Consider the following 22978-nt stretch of genomic DNA (forward strand, 5'->3'; position numbering starts at 1 on the left):
GCTGACTGGTACAATGGGCTTTAAATGGAGTTGTATTTCAATACAGTGATACAATGGGCTTCAGATGTAGTTATATTTTCCCCTAGTAGTTCCAACTTTGCTTCATACAAAATAAACAATATGTATAAGTTTGGGGAATGAAATGGTCTCCACTAGAGCATGATGTTGTATTATGAGTTCTTGAACTCACTTTGACAAATCTGAGTTTGGCTTCAATGAGTTAAATCCACTGATGGTTATGTTTTATGCATATTGTCATTAATTAAGAGTTTTTATGCTTTTATTGTCATATATTAATTAAACATAATAACGGATTTCAGTATCGCATTTTATTACATGTACATGACATACATGATCAGTCATCTTTACCCCATTTCCCTTCTGAGTGCGTCTCCAACTCTGACTGATCATCACCTTCCTCCTGACATTCACGTCTTTCTATATAATATTATGCCTTTTAATAAAAGCTTTATTTTATTTTTATACTTATATGTATAAAATACATATATATCACATATATACCTAAAGTTACAATATATATATATGTATATGTATACATATATATGTGTGTGTGTGTGTGTGTGTGTGAGAGAGAGAGAGAGAGAGTTTGTGTATGGAAGTAGTGTTTTCTGAGGCCAGAAGAAACCTCTGAAGGGCTTGATGCCCTGTAGCTGAAGTTACAGACAATTGTGAACTACCCAACATGGTTGTATGAACTGAACTCCACAAAACCCCCAAACACTGTAAACCACATAGCCATCTCTCCAGCCCTTTTCTTGTCTTTTTTTCTTTCTCCCACTCACCTAATGGTCGAATGAGTTTCATCAGGGAATTGAGGTTGTTTATAGGAGCAAGGAGCTTATAGGTTAGAGTTTGTTTACAGGATTGTAGGTATCTCTCCAGTGAAGGAACTATTTCTCTTGTCATCAACCTACATTTGCTGTATAAATCCTCAGGGAGTGGTAGGGTGCCGTGAACAGGGTGTTAAAGTGCCCAGTTTTGTGTGTATCTTTGTGTGTTTAAGAGTGAAACATCCTCACAGCATTCATAGTTTTATTCTGTAGTGACTTGAAGAAGACAAAACACACAGTGATTTAATTCTTGCAATTCACTGGTATCCTGGAGGAGCTAGGAAAATGTCTGTGTTCCTTAATGTGGTTACTGTCAATCCAGTAAAGTCTTGGAAGCTAGAATTTAGACAGAAGAGTATAAGGCAGAGAATAAGGTCCAGAAAGGCATAGTGTTCAAAACTGGCCTATGGTAGGTACTTATTGGCAAAGAAGGCTGGAACCCTAGTCAAGAGGCCAATATGTAAGAGATAGAATATGCTTAGATATCTATGCAAATGACCTATAAAAGTTCCAATATTTTATGAACTGGGCCTTTGAGATTCCAAACTTCCTCCAAGCTCCTGCTTGATGTCTCCTTGGAAGTGTGTTCTTCCTTAGTTGCCTCTGCTTCTGCTAACCCTCAGCACCAACAGAAGCACATGGCAGAAGTCATGTGTGTCCTAGCCCTTCCCTTCTTTTTCCCCTCCCCTTCTGTCATTGTTGTGATCTTACATTCTTTCCACACCTTCTTTAATATTTCCTGAGCTTTGGAGGGGATTATATAGATGAAAACACTTTTCCTCAGCAAAACAGGATTATGGATTTTATAGTGATTTGATCTTTTTGTTCCAGTGAAACTTGATTTTATTAAAAATGATAGGATGAATGGTCGAGACAACACTTTGCATTTAGTTGATTCAACAAGCACAGGAAGGAGCAGATGAAAGAAAACATTTAGTGTAGTACAAATATAAAAGCTAATAACAGAATGAGAATTTCTAATATTTGCTCTTGCTTACTTTTTCTTTTTCAAGTTTTTCAAACCATTTAACATACAGTGCATTGTAATCCATCAAAATGCTTAATATTTACTGAATTTTCACAACATGAAGAGGTAAGACTTTGCCTTTAAGAGGCTTACATTTGAGAATATTAACTGTATGTATACTTCTGTTTTAAAAAAACTACTTTGGGGATTTCGATTTTTCAAAGGGATCTCATGAAGAAATTAGAAGTACGGAGAAATCCAGCTGGAGAGTTATGCATTATTTTAAAATTGAAAGCAGTTACAATTCAAAATAAAATTATCCAACAAAATGAAAATCCAACACATGTGCAGTGCTGGATGTCTTTACTTGGATTTCTGAAAGATGTAGAGTGATGTTTGGAAGGCAGATGCTTGTTACTACCTAGTTGTCATTAGTCAATTTCTTCTTTTCAATTTAAAGGTATTAATATTTGCTACCTTTCTAGAATTACTCTTTGCAGGAACCTAAATTATCCTGTTGAGGGGCATCATTTGGTGTTGAAGTCCATATATATAGGTCTTCTTCCATCACTAGCTTCATTGTCTCCTGGAATTTCTATTGCTGTTCTGATCAGTGAAGATAGAAACATTTACATGCAACTTGATTCTGTGTGGTATACTTACTACAAATTTTATTATCCTCTGAATGTTTGTCTTCTAGAGGGATAAACAGACTAGACTCTAGAACAGTAGATGGCTTATTTAACATGCGTACAAATTATCTGCAGTTTGGAAATGCATACTTAAGAATGGATTCTTTGATGGTCACATATCAGCTTTCATATCTAGGATTATGGTATGAGTTTTGACCTAAATTTTAATAAAATTTGATTAATGATTGTTATAATTTAGAATACTAGATATTGCCTCTTTGTAGAATGGAGTAAACATACTTGTGAATGTCTCATGGGTGCTTATCATCATATATATAACTACTTACATAGGGTCTGGGAGGGGGTTACTTAGATAAATAGATTATCTTTCTATAGCAAAGCAATAAATATTTAGATAAACTGGGACAGGTAGCAACTTTAAGCATTTTATATCAGTTGACTTCCAGTTTAGTTAGCATATGAGGCTGAATCAAATCTTCCTTTTACAAAATTCTTTAGAGTTGTTAATTTAAGACTTTATTCCCATATTAATAAAACAGAAAAAAATAATAGTGTATGCGATGAAGCATCAGGTTGGTCCTGGCATTTAGTAACCACAGAGGAAACGAGTTTCATGGTACTCTTTGTTTGCTCCATGTTCAAAACGAGGAAAATCAGCTGAGTTGAGGTTTCACACAGCAGAATGTTATTAGTTTATGCCAGATGAACGCTACCTAACTACTGTCAAGGTACAGTATCACCATCCATTGATTTAAACTATATACAAGAAAATAATAATACAGCTAGCTTAATTTAGTTCTCTCAAAACAAAAATTGTGTCAAATTCAGAAATGCACTTTCAGTGATTAGCCACCCAGTTAGCTGGCGTTTTCTGCCATTACACCTGCCATGTTCTCAGGCAGGAGTGGGTAGACAGAAGGAAGGTGGGGAAACGCCCTGTCTATACAATCGCTGGCAGGAAGTACGAATCTAAACAACCTTCTAAAATAGCCTCATTTGCCTCATCTAGAGAAGCGCTCCTGTTTCCTCTGAACACAGGTCTTTGTTAGGAGTAAGATAATGATATTTTAAGAGAACACACTTCACTAAATGTTAAGTAGCACTAGTGCGAGTTATATAGCCAAAAGTCATCATTCAGGCAAGCTCCGGGGCACAGGAGTGGCTCTAAGTCTCGTCGTCTTATTTTCGGAATTTAATCAAGTGCCCGAGCTGCAGGTAGGCAGAGGCCCCTTCAATTCCTAAATCACCTAATTTGGTGGAAAATAAACACAAGATTCTTTTGGATAACGAAGAGAAGGAGTGCTATGTGTCTTAGTTATGACTCGTTTCGGAAGTGGCTCGCATCTAGCTTTGGAGCACAAACATTTCGATGCTTCAGTTCCTCAGTGTCATAACTGGATAGTCATGATCTCCTTCCACCAACTGTAAACCTTTCTCTAGTTTTGATCCCCAAATTCTTTTTTTTTTCAAGACAGAGTTTCTCTGTATAGCCCTGGCTGTCCTGGAACTCACTCTGTAGACCAGGCTGGCCTCGAACTCAGAAATCCGCCTGCCTCTGCCTCCCAAGTGCTGGGATTAAAGGCATGTGCCACCACTGTCCAGCTGATCCCCAAATCCTTAATACTTACAATAGTATCGGAATCATGTCAACTAATCCAAAGAGGTTTTTGTACCCTAACACAATTTTTTAAATTTATAAGTCTAGCACTTGAATGTATGCATGTATGTATGTATGTATGTATGTATGCATGTATGTGTGTATGTATGTTTTTAACCTTTTTGTAATAAAATTTTAGGAATGAAGCAAGTCATTGTAAAACATTAAAATTACTGTTAACGGTCATTATAAAATGCCTTGGATATTGTGTATTACAGTAGTTTTTTCATAACACTATCTCATATTATTCCTTAAGTAATCAAGATTTTGAAAATTCAAAAACCAGTGAAACTAAGCTATTAAGTAACAGTGGATGTCCCTAAATGAATCTTTTATGTAATTATCTCATTAGGAACGCTGTGGTAATCACTAGAAAGAAACTGCCAGAACACCAGGTCAAATCATGTTACAATGTATTTGAAATGTATTGTTCTAAATCCTTCAGAATTTTTTACTATTCTGAGGAGAGCTCTATCTTTTTATTCATGTGGTATAAAGGTAGTTAAAAGGGGCGAACTGGGTTCTCACTTCACTCTGAGGACAGAGCTCAGGAGATGTTACACTTCACCAGAGCAATCATCCATGAAAGAGCCTTAGAATAGAGGAAAGAGATTTCATACAACAAACAAACAAACAAACAAACAAACAAACAGTTCTCATCTGGGGAAGTCACTTCAGAAGTGATCTTTCTTGTGGTATACATTGCAGTCAGGTGGAGAACACTGTTCTGGTCCACAGTCCCACAGAAGAAAGAATGAGTGTTGTTTACTATATGCTCATATAGCTGGAAGAAGGAACGTAAGTGCTTTGCTGTAAAGGAGTGATCTCCATTAGAGCACGTGTATTTAGCCTGATTGAAACATTGACAGCATATACCTCAGAATTACACAGTCGAAACATCACATGACTGTAAATTCTGTTTTTATGGATCAGCTAAAAGAAAATTTGTTTTAAATCAGAAAAAGAACTTGCTTCATTTATTCGCCTACAAAAATGCCACATAACATCCTGTGTTACAGACCCCCTCCTCCCCCTTTGCTCTGTGGCTCCCTCTTTCCTCTGACTTCACTTGAAATTCTGCAGGCTTCTGTAACATCATTTTTATTCCTGTATGAAACCTATGTTCTGGTACTTGATGAGTATTGGCAACCACTTTACAACCTTCACTTTAAAAAACATCTTTGGATAGTCTTTCCATTTAGGATCCCGGAATTTGTATAAAACCAGACAGCTATACTGCATTTGAACCAAAAGGCTATTAGTTTGTGGAATTTCCTTTAGCTGGAAACACGTATGAGTCTGTGGTTTTAGTGTTTTCACAGTTTTATACTATCCTGCTTGTTCTCATTTTAAAGGTGGAGAATTTATCATTGATTGCCATATTTTATAAGGAGCTAACGTTTTTCTTCATTCCTTAATTTTTTTTTCAGTTGAAAGAGACAAGGACTTTTCTCATCAGAGAAGGCATTACAAAGAATTTCGGTTTGATCTGACCCAGATTCCACACGGAGAAGCAGTGACGGCAGCTGAATTCCGGATTTATAAAGATAAGAGCAACCAGCGATTTGAAAACGAAACAATTAAGATTAGCATATATCAGATCATCAAGGAATACGCCAATAGGTATCAACTTTATATTGACTATCCTAACAAGGACTAAATTTTAGTTAAAAAGCCACTGATAGCTTATGTAATTTATAATATTTTCTTGGGGGGTGGTGAGGAGAGATTCTGAGCCAGGTAAAGACCATTGCAAAGTAAGAATAAGGAGCTGGTGAAATAGTTCAGCAGTTGAGAGCGCTCAGTCTTGTAGAGGACCATAATTTGGCTCCTAGCGCCCATGTCAGGCAGCCCACAACCACCTTTAACTCTAACTTAATTTCTCTTCTGACCGACCTCCTTTGGCACCTGATATGTATGTGCATACAAACACACATATATACGTGAATATAAATTTCAAAATAAGTATATAAATGAAAAGAAATGAATGAATAAATATTAAGAATTCCTCCTATATTTTACAGAATTTTTTACTATTGACCAAGTGTACAAAATGGCGCCATATTTCTCTCTATGTTCTTTCTTAGTTGTTTGCCTCATTTCGTCAATTTGCCTTTCAGTCAAGAAAATTTGCATTTTATTATATCAACACAAAATTTTATATAAAATTACTTAAGTAGCATAGAGTTCTGTAAATGAGAGAAGGACTGGTTTGCTAGGTAAGGGGTGGGATAACATACAATTAGTTATATGTATTTTGAATAAAGATGGTTCTCCTTATATTAGAATCTGGCAGATAACCAGTACACATCTTTTTAAAAGATATTTGAGAACTTCGTGAGAACAAGATGATAGATCAAAATACTAAATGTCTGAAAATGTCACTGATAATGGATTGATGCAAATGAACCACCAAGTATGAACTATAGAATAGCCTTAAACATGTTCTCTGGTCCTTAATATAACACAGAAATCTTTTAGTTATCTTTGTTGAACAGTTGACACATTATAAACCAGATACTCTTCAGCTGCTGGTAGCTTCTATTCACAAGATCAGAACTTTCTTGTGGGGAACGTCTATGTCCTTGGGTAAATACTTAAGGTTCTGTGTTTAGTTACCCTTTATCTTCATAATTCTTCATAGTTTTCCATTGTTTAGGGTATTCTTGATGTTCTAATTATAATAGTTTCCCAAGGAACATTCTATTAGTCTCTCACAATACTCAATGAAGATAAAGAAGTTGAGGTCAAATACCTTTGTTTGACAACCTGTAGAAGGCTCATGATGTGAAACAGAAAGTCACATGGTTAAAAAGATCTGAAGGAACACTCCTCCATTGTTGGTGGGATTGTAAGCTGGTGCAACTACTCTGGAAATCAGATTGGCAGTTCCTCAGAAAATTGGACATAGCATTACCTGAGGACCCAGCTATATCACTCCTGGGCATATGCTCCACTCTGTTCATAGCAGCCTTATTTATAGTAGCCAGAAGCTGGAAAGAACCCAGATGTCCTTCATGTGGTACATTTTCACAATGGAGTACTACTCAGCTATTAAAAACAATGAATTCAAGAAATTCTTAGGTAAATGGATGGAACTAGAAAATATCATCCTGAGTGAGGTACCCAATCACAAAAGAACACACATTATATTCACTCACTGATAATTGAATATTAGCCCAGAAGCTCAGAATACATAAGATGCAACTCACAGACCACATGAAGCTCATGAAGAAGGAAGACCAAAGTGTGGGTGCTTCGGTCCTTCTTAGAAGGAATAACAGAATACTCAAGAGAGCAAATATGAAGACAAAGTATCTCCATATGAAGGCACAGGACATGCATATATAATGAATCCTATAAACCATCTGTTTTGCATTAGATAATGGTATAAAGTGTGGGACAGAAACTGAAGGAGGGCCCGTCTGGAGACTGTTCCACCTCGGTATCCATCCCATGTGCAGTCACCAAAGGTAGACGCTGATGTGGATGCCAGGAAGTGCATGCTGACAGGAGCCTGATATAACTGCCTCCTTAGAAGTCTGCCAGAGTCTGACATATTCAGAGGCGGAAGCTCACAGCTAACCATTGAACTGATCATGGGGTTCCCAACGGAGGAGTTAGAGAGAAGACTGAAGGAGCTGAAAGGGTTTGCGGCCCCATGGGAAGAGCAATGATCCCAACCAACCAGGACTCCCAGGAGAGCCTAGGAGCACATAGGGAAGGACCCATGGCTCCAGCTGTATAAGTAGGGGAGGATGGTCTTGTTGGGCATAGGTGGAAGAGGAGGTCCTTGGTCCCATAAAGGCTGGATGCCCAGTGTGGGGGAATTTGAAGATGGGGAGGTGGGAGTTGGGGGGTGGATGGGGCACATCCTTATAGAAGCAGGAGGAGGGGGGATAGGATAGGGGATTCCTGGGCAGGGGGTAATGGGGTAAGGGGATAACATCTGAAATGTAAATAAAATATCTAATAAAAAACAGAAAGAGAAAAACCTTGCAAAATAAAGAAAAGTGCATCATAAAAAAATCTCAAGGGTAGGTAAAATAATTTTTTTAGCTGGCCTTCTTCAGAATTATTTGTTAACTGAGTTTTAGATGTATAGCACTTATTAATATCCCATGGAACAATTAAGGAGAATCATTTTAATAAGTTTTGCTCTATATGCACTGCTATTTTAAGAGAACGAATAATAAGTCAGAAAGATCTGTGTCATTTTCTTAACAGTAATTGTTGGCCACTGGTGAATTGTATTTTTAAAAAGTCTGACTACAGTGGTGTTTTGATCATTGATTTTTGTTGTTGTTGTTAGAGCTACAATGTCTTCTATAGTATAGGCAATTTAGAACTTATAGATCCTATATCTCAGCCTAGCAAGTGATGGAATTTTAAGTGTGGCCCGTAATATCTAGCTAGTGGTTCTACTTACAAAATGAAGGCATAGGACATGCATATATAATGAATCCTATAAACCATCTGTTTTGCATTAGATAATGGTATACATTTCAAAGCTAAGTGATAATTGAAGATAGTATTTTGAACATTACTTAATATTTCTACAACTGTAATTTTATTTTACTTATAATTATTTTTTCTACAGTGGGAGGTAGGATGTTGTAAACATTTCTTTTTATCCCTTGTTCTACTAAGCTGTATGATCTGAATTAATATTTTGACATCACTATTATTTTTGATGGGGAGTCTGGTGCATTTTAATGGACATTAAGTTGTTCTTAGTTATTTAACATCTCAAGTTTTTTTTCAGAAGAATCTTTGATATATTTGGTCTTTCTCATTTGGAATATTTTTATTGAATCTAAATATAAAATTTTATATTGACCAAAATAAAAAGACAACTTATTCAGGTCCTGTTACAGTTTTGAGGTTAAATGCTCCTTAAAACCCCATATGTTAAAGGTGTGACCTTCAGAATGGAACTGTTTCGTTTCCCTGGGTGCTCCAGGCCTCTAAGGGGTGATAGGAAGTTTGTCAGAGATCCTTATTTGATTGGGATTATGGCCTCCAAATTTGGACCTTTACCAATGTTTGTCTATGCATTAATTCATGACTACTGGGTACTTGGTTCAGCCACAGGACCTTACCAAATGTATTCCTTCACCCAAGGCTCCAGTGGTATTTATTGGGCTACTTGACCAGGACTGGAATTGACAAAATCACGAATCCAAATAACTCTTTTCTATTTATATGTTTATTATTTTAAATATTTAATTTTAATAATGGAAAGCTGACCAATACAAGGCAATTATTCTGTGTAATTAAGATGTTTTTGCACACACACGAAGAGAAAGAGAAAGAAAGAGAAAGAGAGAAGGATAGAGGAAAATAACTTTATACTACATATATGCTAAGTAGATTCCCAACTGCTCCTCAGTAAGGATGAATGCAAAAATATTAGGATTTAAAAATTAGTTTTTCTTGTATTTCTTAAGCTATGGAAGGAATTTTCCTCAATGAAAATTAAGAACTAATATTTTCTTTTTATTTATTTTATTTAATTTTTTTCATGCTAGTTTGACTTTAATTCTATGGGACAAAAACCAAGGTAAAAAACCACATTCCACAATATATGATCACAGTTAAAAGAGAAAGAATTGCAATACAAAAAAGTAATTTTAAAATTCAAATAAATCTATAAAATCATTTATTGTATGTAGCTTGTTATATATATGCACATATGCATATATACCTGCTGTTCCTTAAATAGCTAAAATAGAAGTAGGAAAGGAAAATAGTTATTTCTTATATTTTCAAAATGTATGTCACCTCTTAAAGCTTTTATCACCAGAATTGTACATTTTTAAAAAAGGATTTATTTATTTATTTTATGTATGTGACTACACTGTCACTGTCTTCAGACACGAGAAGAGGGATCAGATCCCATTACAGATAGTTGTGAGCCACCATGTGGTTGCTGGGAATTGAACTCAGGACCTCAGGAAGAGCAGCCCGTACTCTTAACCACTCTCCAGATTCAGAATTGTAAATTTTTAATGTAGCATTTTCAGGAAGTCTCAGAAGCAGTTGAATTCTTATAGATTGTACTTTTTGGTTCAGAACTTTGCTATTTAATAGCAAATTATGCATTATCTAATATGGGAACTCCCTGTACCTAAAGTCCTGCCTTCATGTGTGTGTGTGGAAAACTTTGCTGTCACTTAGACTGGTGTTTGGATATGTTTCACGTTCGAGACCTCAGCTGATCTGTTAGCCAGCTAGCTTGTGAATCCTCTATCAGTGTGAAGGAATCACACCGAGAAGTGGACAGAGCCACAATATCATCTACCTTGCCACTTGTCCCGCCTATATAACCTGCAGCTCTTTACAGTATAGATTCTATTCCTACCGCCTCTTACATTCCTGATTTATGCGTATGCACATTTAAATGTGTGCAATTTAAAGTTCTGATAGGTGTCCAAGCCTTTATTTTTCCTGCTACAGGGGTAACACATTTTTCTATCATTTCATTTATTTTAATCATTTTATATAAAACCAACAACTTCAAATCTCATATAGAACGTACCGCTCTTCAGTCACACCTCATATATTGACATTATTGAGAAATGAGGTTTCCACACTATTAAATTTTCCAGATCATGCAGCTGAACGCCACACGCACGCTTTTGTTGAGCAAGCACAGAGGACCTAAGGCAGCGTAAATAAGATCTCAAAAGCTCATAGCCTGAGGGACACGGGATGTAGACAGCTCGCCTCACACAGACTTTAATAACAATAATACAATGTGCTAAGAACTATGATGTAAGTATGCACTAAGTGATGTGGAAATGTGAATGAAGGGAAATGAGTTCTTCATGTGGGTGAGGGACGGGCTTCAGGGGAGGGCTCCGGGGCTTACCGGGCTTCAGGGGAGGGCTCCGGGGCTTACCGGGCTTCAGGGGAGGGCTCCGGGGCTTACTGTTCAGGGTGGATAGAAACTTTCTATAGGCAGATGAAGGGGTGGATATTAACTTTAAAATACTATACATTAAAATGTTAAACGGCCTAAATATGTCATTAATTAAATCATATTATACAAACAAAATGATCAACAGCACCGTAGGAAGTGATGTACATTTAACAGACACACATGTCTGGTGCTGTACTAAAGTGCTACATTTGAATTAAAAATTGCACACACATACATATACACACACAAATGAGCTTTCTAGGAGTCTAATGCACTATGGGCATACATTTCTGTACTCCACTGCACAAACATTTTAGGCGAGACTGCCCGATGTCATTAGCTGCCTTCACTCCTTGGTGTATTTATCTCTGCTGTCATCATTTCAGTCCACAGTCAGATTTTCATTTACTCCATCTCTCCCGCTTTTTGCTCCTTTAAGATTTGGGATTCTTCTGTGGACATTCTTTCAAATAAATGTATGTTGACAGCTTCTACACTGGAAGATTTCCTGGCCTCATGAGATAGCAGAACAGAGAAGGACTCTCAAAGGACACTGAGTCAATTCTACTAGTGCAGGACAGCAGTTAATCACGGCTTACATTTCCTGGTATACAGTGATCAAGCTTTATTCTATCAGTGGTTCTCAACTGGGGCCACATGGCTCCCTAGGGAAGGTCTGTCAGTGTCTGACTGTATTTTTCATTGTCACAGTAATGAGGATGGTGTAGGATCTGGGTGTATGCTACAGGCATTGAATGTGTGGCTACGCTGAATTTGTATAGTGGGTCCTGCTAAACCTTCTGAAAGACTCTGGGCATCTCCTTTAACCAACAACGGATGACCTGATCCCAAGTGTTCATTTTTTTTTTATCTCAATATTTAAAATATAAAACAGAATCAGATCCTGGAATACTGACACTCTTATGATTTTCAGAGTTTTAGAAGTCCATGTTTGTTTCATATGAACATTAAGGGTCATCTAAAAATATCTATAAACCGCACACAATCTAAAATTTAGCCTTTTCCATATTTTTCTTTCATTTTGAGATTATAATATAATTAGATCATTTTCCCTTCCCTTTCCTCCCTTCAAGCCCTCCCATGTCCTACTCCTGATGTGTTTCAAGTTCATGGCATTTTTCATTGTTGTTATATGCACATATGTATTTATGGCACACACACACACACATATATATATATATGTATACTGTATTTAGGAATATATATTATATATAATATCATAATATAAAATCTAAATATATAGAAGTATTCAAAATCTCATATATAAATATATGTATAATATATATTACATATAATATATTCCTAAATACTATATACTACTATATATAGTATATACTATAACCTACTATATATGTATCTACATATACAATGCATATATAAATATAACATATACACACATATGTATATCTATTCTTATATACACCTGCTCAGTGTGTCTAATGCTTCTTGTGTGTATGCTTTCAGGGCTGACTATTTGGTATTGGATAACCAACTGTGATGCATTTCCCCAGAAAAACTATTTCTCCCACTCTTTGCCTATCTATTCCTTGTGCAGGGTTGAGGCCCTTGGGGCTTCCCCCTTCCTTGTTAGCACATCCATTTGTGTCATCCTTGTTTGGCTCATGTTTAGGCAGTCAAACTGGTGCAACTTTGAGAATGCAGCTTCCAGCATTACAGCATCTCACAGTAAACTCCATGGTCCTCTTACAGTCTTTGTATCTACTCTTCTGCTGCTGTGTTCCCTGAGTCTTAGGTGTTGGCGCGTCTGGTAGGTGGGGACTGGGCAAACTTCTAACTTTAAGACAAAGTTCAGAAGCTATAATTTGTTATTGTGACATGTTTAGTTAATGAACTCAGTGCTAGATTAATTCCTCAGGAGTGTAGTGGCAATATTTATACGATGAGACAGATGAGGATTTTTTTTTGTTTGGTCACTGATTATGTCACTAATTTTTGAGTTCCTGACAGAGTAATTTCCTTCTCTCATAAACCATGATATGGTTGTCATGTAAGTGAATTATTATTTTCCTAGAATTGATAAGTTACTCAAAGAAAAATAGTCATGAAAGAAGGTGAGTTTCAGTTTGAGAAAGCCTGGGCAGTGTGGAGATACGACTGTGCCTTGTAGAGACGAAGCAGAACGGCAAGTGTTCTCGCAGGTTCTCCACGCTCTTCTTGGCCACACTCTATTTTAGCATAAAATATTCCTTATAGGGTCATGAGTTTGGATATTTGTCCCCCAGCTGGTAGAATTGTTTTGTGAGAATATGAATCTTTATTCTGCAAATTTCTTTTGATCACTGTGTTTTATCACTGCAATGGAAACTCTAGCCAAGACACAGAGGATCCAAAAATCTTACAGCCCTGCTTTAGGTTGTGGGAAAATATCAGTGTGAAATGTTTGTCAGTCACATTGAGAAGGAAGCAAGAAAATACATTATCCACAAGTATGTCATATAGTACCTTTCATAGAACAATGCAGAAAATGCAATTGTAGATGCTGTCTATTGGAAGGACAAAGAATACATCAATAAAAGCATTACAAATGTTGCACAAGTGTTACTTTATGATCAAAAGCAAGTATATTAGCTTATCCCCTGCTTCTTGTCAAGTGATTTGATTCATAAAGAAATTTTGTATTTGAACTCCAAGTATAGTGCTATAACAGTACATGCTGGTTTTAAAGGAGATCCAATATCGTCTACCCAAGATTATCTTGTGTTGACATAGTAGACAATTTGTCTTATGAATATGTATTTAAATGCATTATGTAAGCAACATTATTAATCATTTAATGAAGAATCCCTCCTTCTTGATTCTGTTGTCCATTACCCCACCGCCCTCAAATTACACATCATTTTTCTTCCCCAGTCCTGTCACTTTCTCATTCACTTCTCAGCCAATTGCAATTGGATTTCTAAAACTCCATTAATGTTTCCTATCATCCACTGATAGCCTCACTGCCCAAGGATCTTATAGACATGCTTTCTTTCTTCCTAGTTCTTCCTCAGTACTTTATATTAGTGAGCTCTCTGTTTCACTTGGGAATCTTCTAATTCAACGAGTGTATGAATTCCATGAAGTTGCTATAGCAAACCACTATAAGTCTGGGGTACCTTAAAACAGAAAGAATTTATTCTCTTTCAGTCAAAGTACTGGCACAGAGCCAGAGCTCTTGACTAGCATGCATGTGGTCCTAAGTTTGATCTCTAGAAAAAAAGCAGTCAAATGTAACAGGTTTATTGTATCCTGTACATGGGAAATGATAAGAAGACTTTTAAAACTATTCTTAGTGATAAAAGTTCTTTGTAGAGAAATTCTATAATCTACAGGAATTCATGCCTAATTTTGTGTAGACTTAGAGAGGGTTTATTTTAAGTAACAATTGTGAATAGAATTACATGAACAAAGTCACAGACTGGCTGCCAATGTGTTCATTGATAATATACTTTATTACCCAAAAGCAAATTTTATTGTCTGAAGGTAATGTTGAGGTTTTTATATAAAAAGAAAATGGGGAAACAAAAGAAATGATCAGAATAAAATAGTTTTCTTCAAGAATAGGAAAACATGTTGATACCTATGAAATCAGCTGACTATCCAAACCCTTCAGAGGTGAACTAGAATGCATGATTTTGAAACCACATTTTTTTGATTTGTTGACTGGTGCATTGCAATTTGTCACTGAAAAATGCAGACATTTAGAGCTTGCACAGTGCTGTGGCATGGTGTCTCCCTGCACATATACATTAAATCTACAGTTATTAATAATGATGGACAATTAGAAAGATTTGTGACTTCACTTTAAAGATGGTATAATACATTTTAAAAATAATAGAAAATGTCACCTAAATGGTTACCTATAGAACTTTGTTGGTTTAGTCTAACAAAATTATCCCTTTGAGGGCACTGGGGAGACATCATTGTTGGTCAAGTGTTTGCCACTTAAGCCTGAAGACTTGAGTTTGGACCCTTACACCCATGTCAAAAAGTAAAAATGAAAAGCTGGGTGAGGTGATGCACAGCAGCAATCTCAGTGCTGAGGGGCAGGGGCAGGGGCACCCCTGGATCTCCCCGGCCAGACCCTTAGAATAAGAGATCTCTAGGCTCAGGAGAGATCCCATCTCAGAAAGCAGCACAGTGATTGAGGAAAGTCCATGGTGTCAAGTTTTGGCCTCCGAATGCATGCAGCTACACTTATATGGACATACGTACATAAACATGTGCACATACATACACTATACATCCAAAGCTAATGCTTTTTAATCTGTAGTTTTTCAAGTGCTTCAATGATTGGGGCCATCAGCTTATTTAAAGGAATGATTGGAATGATATCATATTTCAAAAACGGAGCAATCTTGAAATCCGTGTAGCCTTTGAGTCTTTTCCAAGGTGCGGTGACTTGAGTAGAGTGGTTAGTTAAAAAGATTACAACTTCCAATTGCTTAAAACTATGAAAAATCCTAATTTTTTAATATTTTATTTATTCTGTATATTTGGTGGCTTTACCAAGTTAGGAGAGGAAAAAAAATTGATTGATGTTGTCTAGTGTGAATGAGTGAAATGGGTCCTGAAAACGTGTGAGATGTTCCTGCCTTGCACTTCCTGTTCATCAGAAGTCTGTAATATGCCAAACTACATCCTGCATCAGACTTCAGCGTGTCTGCAGCCTTTCTCTGCTAAGCACTTTGAATACTTATGGTGCAGTATTTGATAACTGGGTGATTTGATTGTCCTATTCACTTATTTTAATTTCTCTGGCTGCTCAGTGAGTAGTATTAAACAAGTAAAATCGATGAAACGGCTATGAAGTGCCTAAAATATTGATTTAGAGTTTCACTTTCATTTTTGTCATAAATACTTCAATTTTTGATCTTTCTAAATCTGTGTATGACTTATTCAAAATTTCTGCATTTTTGAGACATCTTTGAAGAGACGTTATGGAGTTCATTACAGCATAGCTTTACTTTTCTCCCTGTATAATATGCTCTTTAATAAAAGGATTCAAAAAGTAGAAAAGTTCAATTAAAAATGATACTAGTGATTTTTTTATGTTGGCAGAGTTTCAGCACTTTACAATGATTAACTTGAGCCTCTGTTTCATTAATGTAAAGTGACACCTTAAAGATAAGATCCCAGGACCAGGCAACGCTTCGCTTGCAGTAGTAGAAGGAGAACATATGCAGCCATTCTCTGTCACTTAACAAACGTATGTTCATAAACTTAATAGCACAATTAAGAGTCAACATATATTCACGAATGTTAATAATCATGACATTGTTCGGATTGTCCTAGTGAACAGGCATTCCTGTTTACTGCCATGATTGTTCCAGGGGAATGTAGACTCACAGGGGAAGGACACGCGTGTCACTGTGGGTTGTGTCTCCACTCACGAGATTTGCCTTTTTATGGAGTGGTATGCTTAATGACTCCTTCTGGACCTTACTATCCACAAAACTATTATATTAAAAATATAAAGTATAAATCAATTATCCAAAAACAGATGCCGACACCTCCCCTGCCTGCGCTCCTCCGAGAGGCCGCGTTCATCCAAATTGGAGCAGCTACTTTCATTTCTGTCTCAATTCATTTTAATTCTTTTCCTTTCCTTTTTTCTTTTTTTGTTAAGGGGTACATACTTACAGATGTTTGTTGGAGGAAGCCCTGATGACCAGGGAACAAATTAAGGCCATTAAGTTAGCATGAAATAACAATGAGAAACAGAAAGCTAGAAATGACTTTCCGATAGTCTTAGTAAGTCCCGGGTTGGGGTTGGGAGGTGAGCGGTGGATGTCTTTCTGCTCGTCACTGGAGCCACTCATTTCCTTGCTCTTTAATTAACTCATGTTACTTTTAAAGTGCTTTTAAAATATTTTCACTTTCATATGAGAAGTTATGACCTTCGTTCAAACTTTTAATTTATTTTTCATTCCTCTCTCCTTAGGGATGCAGATCTTTTTCTGCTAGATACAAGGAAGACACAAGCTTTAGACGTGGGTTGGCTCGTCTTTGATATCACTGTGACCAGCAATCATTGGGTGATTAATCCACAGAACAATTTGGGCTTACAGCTCTGTGCAGAGACGGGGGATGGTAAGTCCTGACCTAAATGTTTTTAATGGAGCTTTGCTTAGACCCATGGCTTTTTGTGTTATTTAATAGAAGCTTTATTATTTATATCTAAGGCAACACATTCCTCAGGATAATGCAAAATATCGATAAATCAACACATGGAGTTCTATTCATTTCCTATACATGAGTTGCCCAGCTTTGGGCATGGGTAGGGAGATAGGTATCACCTCTGCTCTGTGGAGATTTTTCAACCTGCTGTTAAAGCTGCATATGGAAACTGGTAACATTACTGCAATACAACAACATTAAAAGTAGTGTGGACCTATGGCTTAGTTGTGGTTTTTGGGGACACATACATATTTTTCTCTGAACAAATGTCTAAAAAAGAAAAGTCTATTGGATGTGATAGGGAAACAAAAGAACTGTCAATAAATAATACAAAGAAGGAGAGAAGATCTGATGAAGCAAAGGTCACCAAAAAAATCTCACAGTGTAATCTCAGGGGCTTGTTATCAGGCTGCGATATTTGGTCAAGGATAATTTCTCTAGTATCACCCTGGAAGGGGTCACTTCAGGGACCTGGGACAAAATTCTAATTCTTCTGCACACAACTGTTCACCGAGGACCTATTATATGCTGTGTACTTTTATGGCAGAGATACAGAGGCAGTAAGCAAATGCAGAAGTGGCTTCCTGAAGTTTGACAAGGGTGAGTCCCAAAGTGATGGCTACATGGTGATGTTACTGAGCCTGCTTTGGTGTGGGGGAAGACTAGAGTGAGTGGAACTGGGCAGTACTTCAAAACAAGGAAGATGATACTAGAGGTAGATGTTGTAGGGATGGACTTTTCAGAAAAATGGGCTAGCCTCTGTAGACTATTTAGGAAGAATGCTGGCACAATCAAATAAGGGCACGGAAGCCTAAGCCATTTTTTTTTTTAGAACCTTGTCAGCCTTTGATCACATAGAGTCCAAACACTATGATTTAAACCTATACTCTTAGGCCACTCAAAATTATATTTGTCATGATAGGAAGGTAGAACATAATTAATCAATAGTATGTTAGTTTTGTAATTTTAAAATATTTCAAAATACCCTATGTGGATATCCATTATCTCATGCTCTACATTCTTCTAGTGTTACATGTAGAAAGCATGGGTTTCAAAGTGTTTATCCAGCAGATGATAGCTTTATTAAAGCTTCACTACCCTTAGTTTCTCCCAGAATCAGGCACAGGGCATTGCATCTAAGATGTAAGTCACTTAGTTCTGCTCGCTGTAAAAGTCTCTTGACATAATGGACTGCACACTTAAACTCAATTAGTGTCTGTCTGGGGTCTCTCAACAGAAGTAACAGCTGCATGTGCTAAGATTTCCTGATGACCTCGTTTCTCCTATAACCAGCTTCATAGCCTGTCTGCGATACCATATACAATGTTGTGATTCCAAGGGATGAATGGACAGTCATGAATTAAATATGTCACAAGGTTCATCAAGTGAATGTCTCATGTGCCCCCAAATCCTGATCTAAAAAAATAGTTCTCATTGGAAGTGTTATTAGCTAAAATCTTGGACTCTTCTGCCCCCCAAGTAAAAACTTTTCTACAGGCTTTTTATTTGTGATACAGAATTTGAAAATTTAGTAAGTAATTCAATTAGGTTGCATTATAGGATGTTTCCTACTTATGGATTTGAAATTATTGTTGAAAATCAACAAGTTTAAGTGTCATAAATATAAACCGAGGAAAAAATGTATTTAAATGAGTTCTCAATAATTCTCACAATCTTAGACTAGTATACACTTATGGTCAGACTGGGAAATCAGCTTTGTGGGGGTGAAGTCAATTCTTTCTTTCTTGGTATGTGGCCCAAAAGGAGAAAAAATTAAATTAGTGGTGTGTACTTATCCCAGTGTTCTCCCAGGGGACACGCCTGAAATGTCTAACTAAACAAATCAAGAATCTATGAAACATGATCAGCCTGTTTGTTTCCTTTAATTCCTTCCCCGCCTCACACTGCACACACATTTTCTGAAGGTTTTCTCTCACCCCCACATTCCCCCGCCACTGCCTTTCTATTTCTTTCACTATTTATACAGTTTAATTTAATTTTACTTTAGACTTCTTTTCTCTCCTTTATTTATTTATTTATTTATTTATTTATTTATTTACATCCAGATCGCAGCCCCCCTCCCAGCACCCCACACTCCCTTCCCTATGCCCCACTTCTTCTCTGAGAAGGGGAAATCTTCCCCTTGGAATCTCCCCACCCAGGTACATGGAGTCTTTGCAGAACTAGCCACATCCTCTCCTACTGAGGCCAGACAAGGTCACCTGTTTAGGGGAACAGGATCCACAGATATGCAACAGAATCTAGAAAAGCCCCCACTCCAGATGTTGGGAGACCTGCATGAAGACCAAACTGCACATCTGTCATATATGTGCGGGAGTCCTAGGTCCAGCCCATGCTTGCTCCTTGGTTGGTGGTTCAGTTTCTGGGAGGCCCCTTGGGTCCAGGTTAGTTGACTCTGCTGGTCTTCTTGTGGATTCCCTGTACCTTTCAGTATCCCAAATCCTTCCCTCAGATCTTCCACGAGACTTCCCTAGCTCCATCTACTGCTTGGGTGTGGGTTTCTGCATCTGTTTTCATTGGCTGCTGGGTGGAGCTCTCAGAGGACAGTTATGTTAGGTTCCTGTCTGCAAGCATAACAGAGTATCATAAATAGTGTCAGGAATTGGTTCTTGCCTTTGTATATTGAGTTTCTAATTGTCCCTGACTTATTTCTTTTATATTTCATGAGTAAGTATGTCTTAAAACTATTATAGTATTTATCTTTTGATCCTAAAATAAGCTAGCATTAACCTCTTTTCAAATACTTCAAAGTTTTAGAATTTAAGTTTAGGTTTGGATCCTACCTTTTGTGCTTTTCAAAATTTCTATAGTAGTCAATTGTGAAGATATTAGAAGAGTCAGGTGTGCCGGCTAGCTTCCCTTTTGTGCTCAAGCACTTTTTAAAGCCAGAGTTTTAAGATAATAAAATCCAGAAAGGAAAGATTTATTCAATGTGGTCAACAGTGGCAAGAAGGACAAAGACATCCACTGACCCCTGCCCACCTCAGTCTACCTTCAGGGTCTTGACATGAGGATAAGGTTTGAAGCAGGACCACCAGGTGTGGTCACCTGGCCAGCACTAGCCCAGAGCCAAGTTTCTTTTATGAAATTATTCTCTACTTTGAGATCCTTTGACAAATTCTTTTTCTGGCTTCAGTCCTTTCTTCTTTCAGCTGGAGATTTTTTTTAAATTCCATTCCTTTAACATGATGATAGCCAAAAAGGGAAGCATAGTGGCCTCTTTAGAGTTAGGTCATATTCATCCCACCCCCATCTAGGTTAGCTATGGTTTCCCAATTTTGAAGTAAAATACGCTTGTATCTGGTGCCTGGAGAGATGGCTCAGCAGGTCGTTTGCCACCACCCACATGGCAGCTCACAGCAGTCTGTAACTGTAGTTCTGATGCCCTCTTCTGTATACTTTACTCACATGGTGCATGGACCATCATGAAATCAAACCATCCATCCATACAAAAAACAGAAAGAAATAAGTCTTTAAGGAAATATGCCTCTGTCTGATGCAAATATTCTAAACCGAATATAAATAGTTGTCAACATTAGAACATATTCAGGTAACGTCAGTTGCTTCACGTAATAACCATGTTTGCTCACGCCCTTGGCTGATCCATCTTTTTAGTTTGGCACAGGGTCTCCCAATGAAGTCTAGGTTGTCTTCAAACATATGATCCTGCTTCAACTTTCTGAGTGCTGAGATTGCAGGTAAAGCATTACTGTGCCCAACATGACTTCATGTCAGTGTTAGTAACTTCCTTCCTTGTGTCTGATCAGTATTCACAAAGACCTAGCAGGGATTAACTCTCTGGTAGCTTCTTTTCTATGGTCCCTCATAGTTGGGACCAGATTTGATCTTAACTGGAAGTGAGGCATGCATGGCCTTGGGAGACTGAGGCCCCTCTAGGTACCTTAGTTTTAGTCACTGCATCCTTCTAACAAATATACACGCGACATTATTTTCTTATAAACAGAACCAGATGTTTCAGATCTTCGCATTTTCACTCATTCCCAAAGAAGGTGTGTATTCTCAATTTAAGGTGTTTGTTTGTTTGTTTGTTTGTTTTTTGTTTTTTTGGTCTTCTCCTGCAAAGAAAACTGAAAAACAGGATATTGCTTTAAACAGAGCCAACAGACCATCTTTTTATTTGCAACATTGGGTCGTGAATTCACTTTTTAACTAAAAATCCAATGTTATTTTGAGGCCTGGCCTTTGTATCTCACTGACCTCAAAATATATTAGGTGCCCAACGAGATGTTTATCATCTTATCCTCCTGCCACCACTTCTGGTACATTGGGATTACAAAATTGTGCCACTCCCCAGGTATATGTGGTATTGGATTAGAGTTCTCTACCATTGACTGGCATCTACACCCCCGGCTTTGGGGTAGGATCTTAAGAAACAGAGGTGGAGACAGAGAGAGAGAGAGAGAGAGAGAGAGAGAGAGAGAGAGAGAGAGAGAGAGAGAGAGAGAGAGACAGAGAGAGACAGAGAGAGACAGAGAGACAGAGAGAGAGAGAGACAGAGAGACAGACAGAGGGAGAGAGACAAAGAGAGAGAGAGAGAGAGAGAGAGAGACAGAGAGACAGACAGAGGGAGACAGACAGAGGGAGACAGACAGAGAGAGAGAGAGAGAGACAGAGAGAGAGACAGAGAGACAGAGAGAGAGACAGAGAGGAGGAGAATCGTGAGGCTGTGAGGAGTAGCCATGGAAACTGGAGGGTAATTTAACTCCTGGAAGAGTAAACGATGTTAGTAAATGAAGAGGGTTACAATGATGGTCTACTCAGGGAAAAGGTAACCGTCTAGAATCGGGCAGAACAAGTTTCATGCCTAAAATGGCAGCAGGCACTATTAAGAAAGTGAACAGAATCATGGAAGGAGCATGGAATCTGAGTTAAGTATAGTATACTCTTACAACTAGATTGTGACTCATAGGAAATTATAGTTGTTGCTTTAATCAACCACAGGAAACTATTTGTGATTGTGTGTTTGAATGAATGTCAGTTTCATAATGTCAGAAATTCTGTATCTCTCATTTACAGTTGTATCTACCATGCTTGGCACAGTGCAGGACATGTATTAAAACAAGACAAAACAAAACAAAGCAAAGCAAAACAAAACAAAAACTGTCTTGAGGGATAGTGAAGTGACTCAGTGATTAAAATTACCTTATGCTAGACCTGATGACCTGTCTTCAAACCTCAAGGCCCTATGCAGTAGAAGGAATGAACTTATCCTTCTTGCAAGCAATCCTTTTCCATGAATATGTCATGGTATGCACAGCCTCTCAAACATATACATATGCACCCAAAAGTAAGTGAATTAACCGTAATAAGCTATACTTAAAAAAGTATCTTGGAAATTAAATAGGGCCTTTGTATCCCACATGTCAACAAGAGCAAACCACAGTCCAGTGGTTAAATAGCTTCAATCACAAAATGAGGAGAAAGTCAGAGAGATATATTATTAAATTTTATTTATCCTCCCCTGTAAAGAAAAATGGAAAACAGGTCTAAATATATCTTGGAAATCAAAAGGCTATTGAAACAAAAAGCAGCATTGTGACTCAGAGAACCTGTGGAAAATATGTCTGTTTGTGAAGTCATCGTTTTAGAAATTTGACAAATGAACTGCAATGGATTTGTCATGAGACTTTAAGAATAGTTTACTACATTTTTTCATGCTTTACGCATGATTTTCTAAAGCTC

General features: G+C 37.4%; 1 protein-coding gene across 1 annotated transcript in view; it reads left to right on the forward strand.

The window, feature by feature from the left end:
- The window catches only part of Bmp5 (bone morphogenetic protein 5), a 140701-nt gene that overhangs the window by 51287 nt on the left and 66436 nt on the right, over window positions 1-22978 (forward strand). The window contains exons 2-3 of the mRNA XM_028773584.1: window positions 5559-5751; window positions 17019-17167. Of these exons, the coding sequence (XP_028629417.1) occupies window positions 5559-5751; window positions 17019-17167 (342 nt within the window). The remainder of the gene's footprint in view (window positions 1-5558; window positions 5752-17018; window positions 17168-22978) is intronic.

This window comes from Grammomys surdaster, unplaced genomic scaffold, assembly GCF_004785775.1.
Source record: "Grammomys surdaster isolate TR1022 unplaced genomic scaffold, NIH_TR_1.0 231, whole genome shotgun sequence".
NCBI lineage: Eukaryota > Metazoa > Chordata > Mammalia > Rodentia > Muridae > Grammomys > Grammomys surdaster.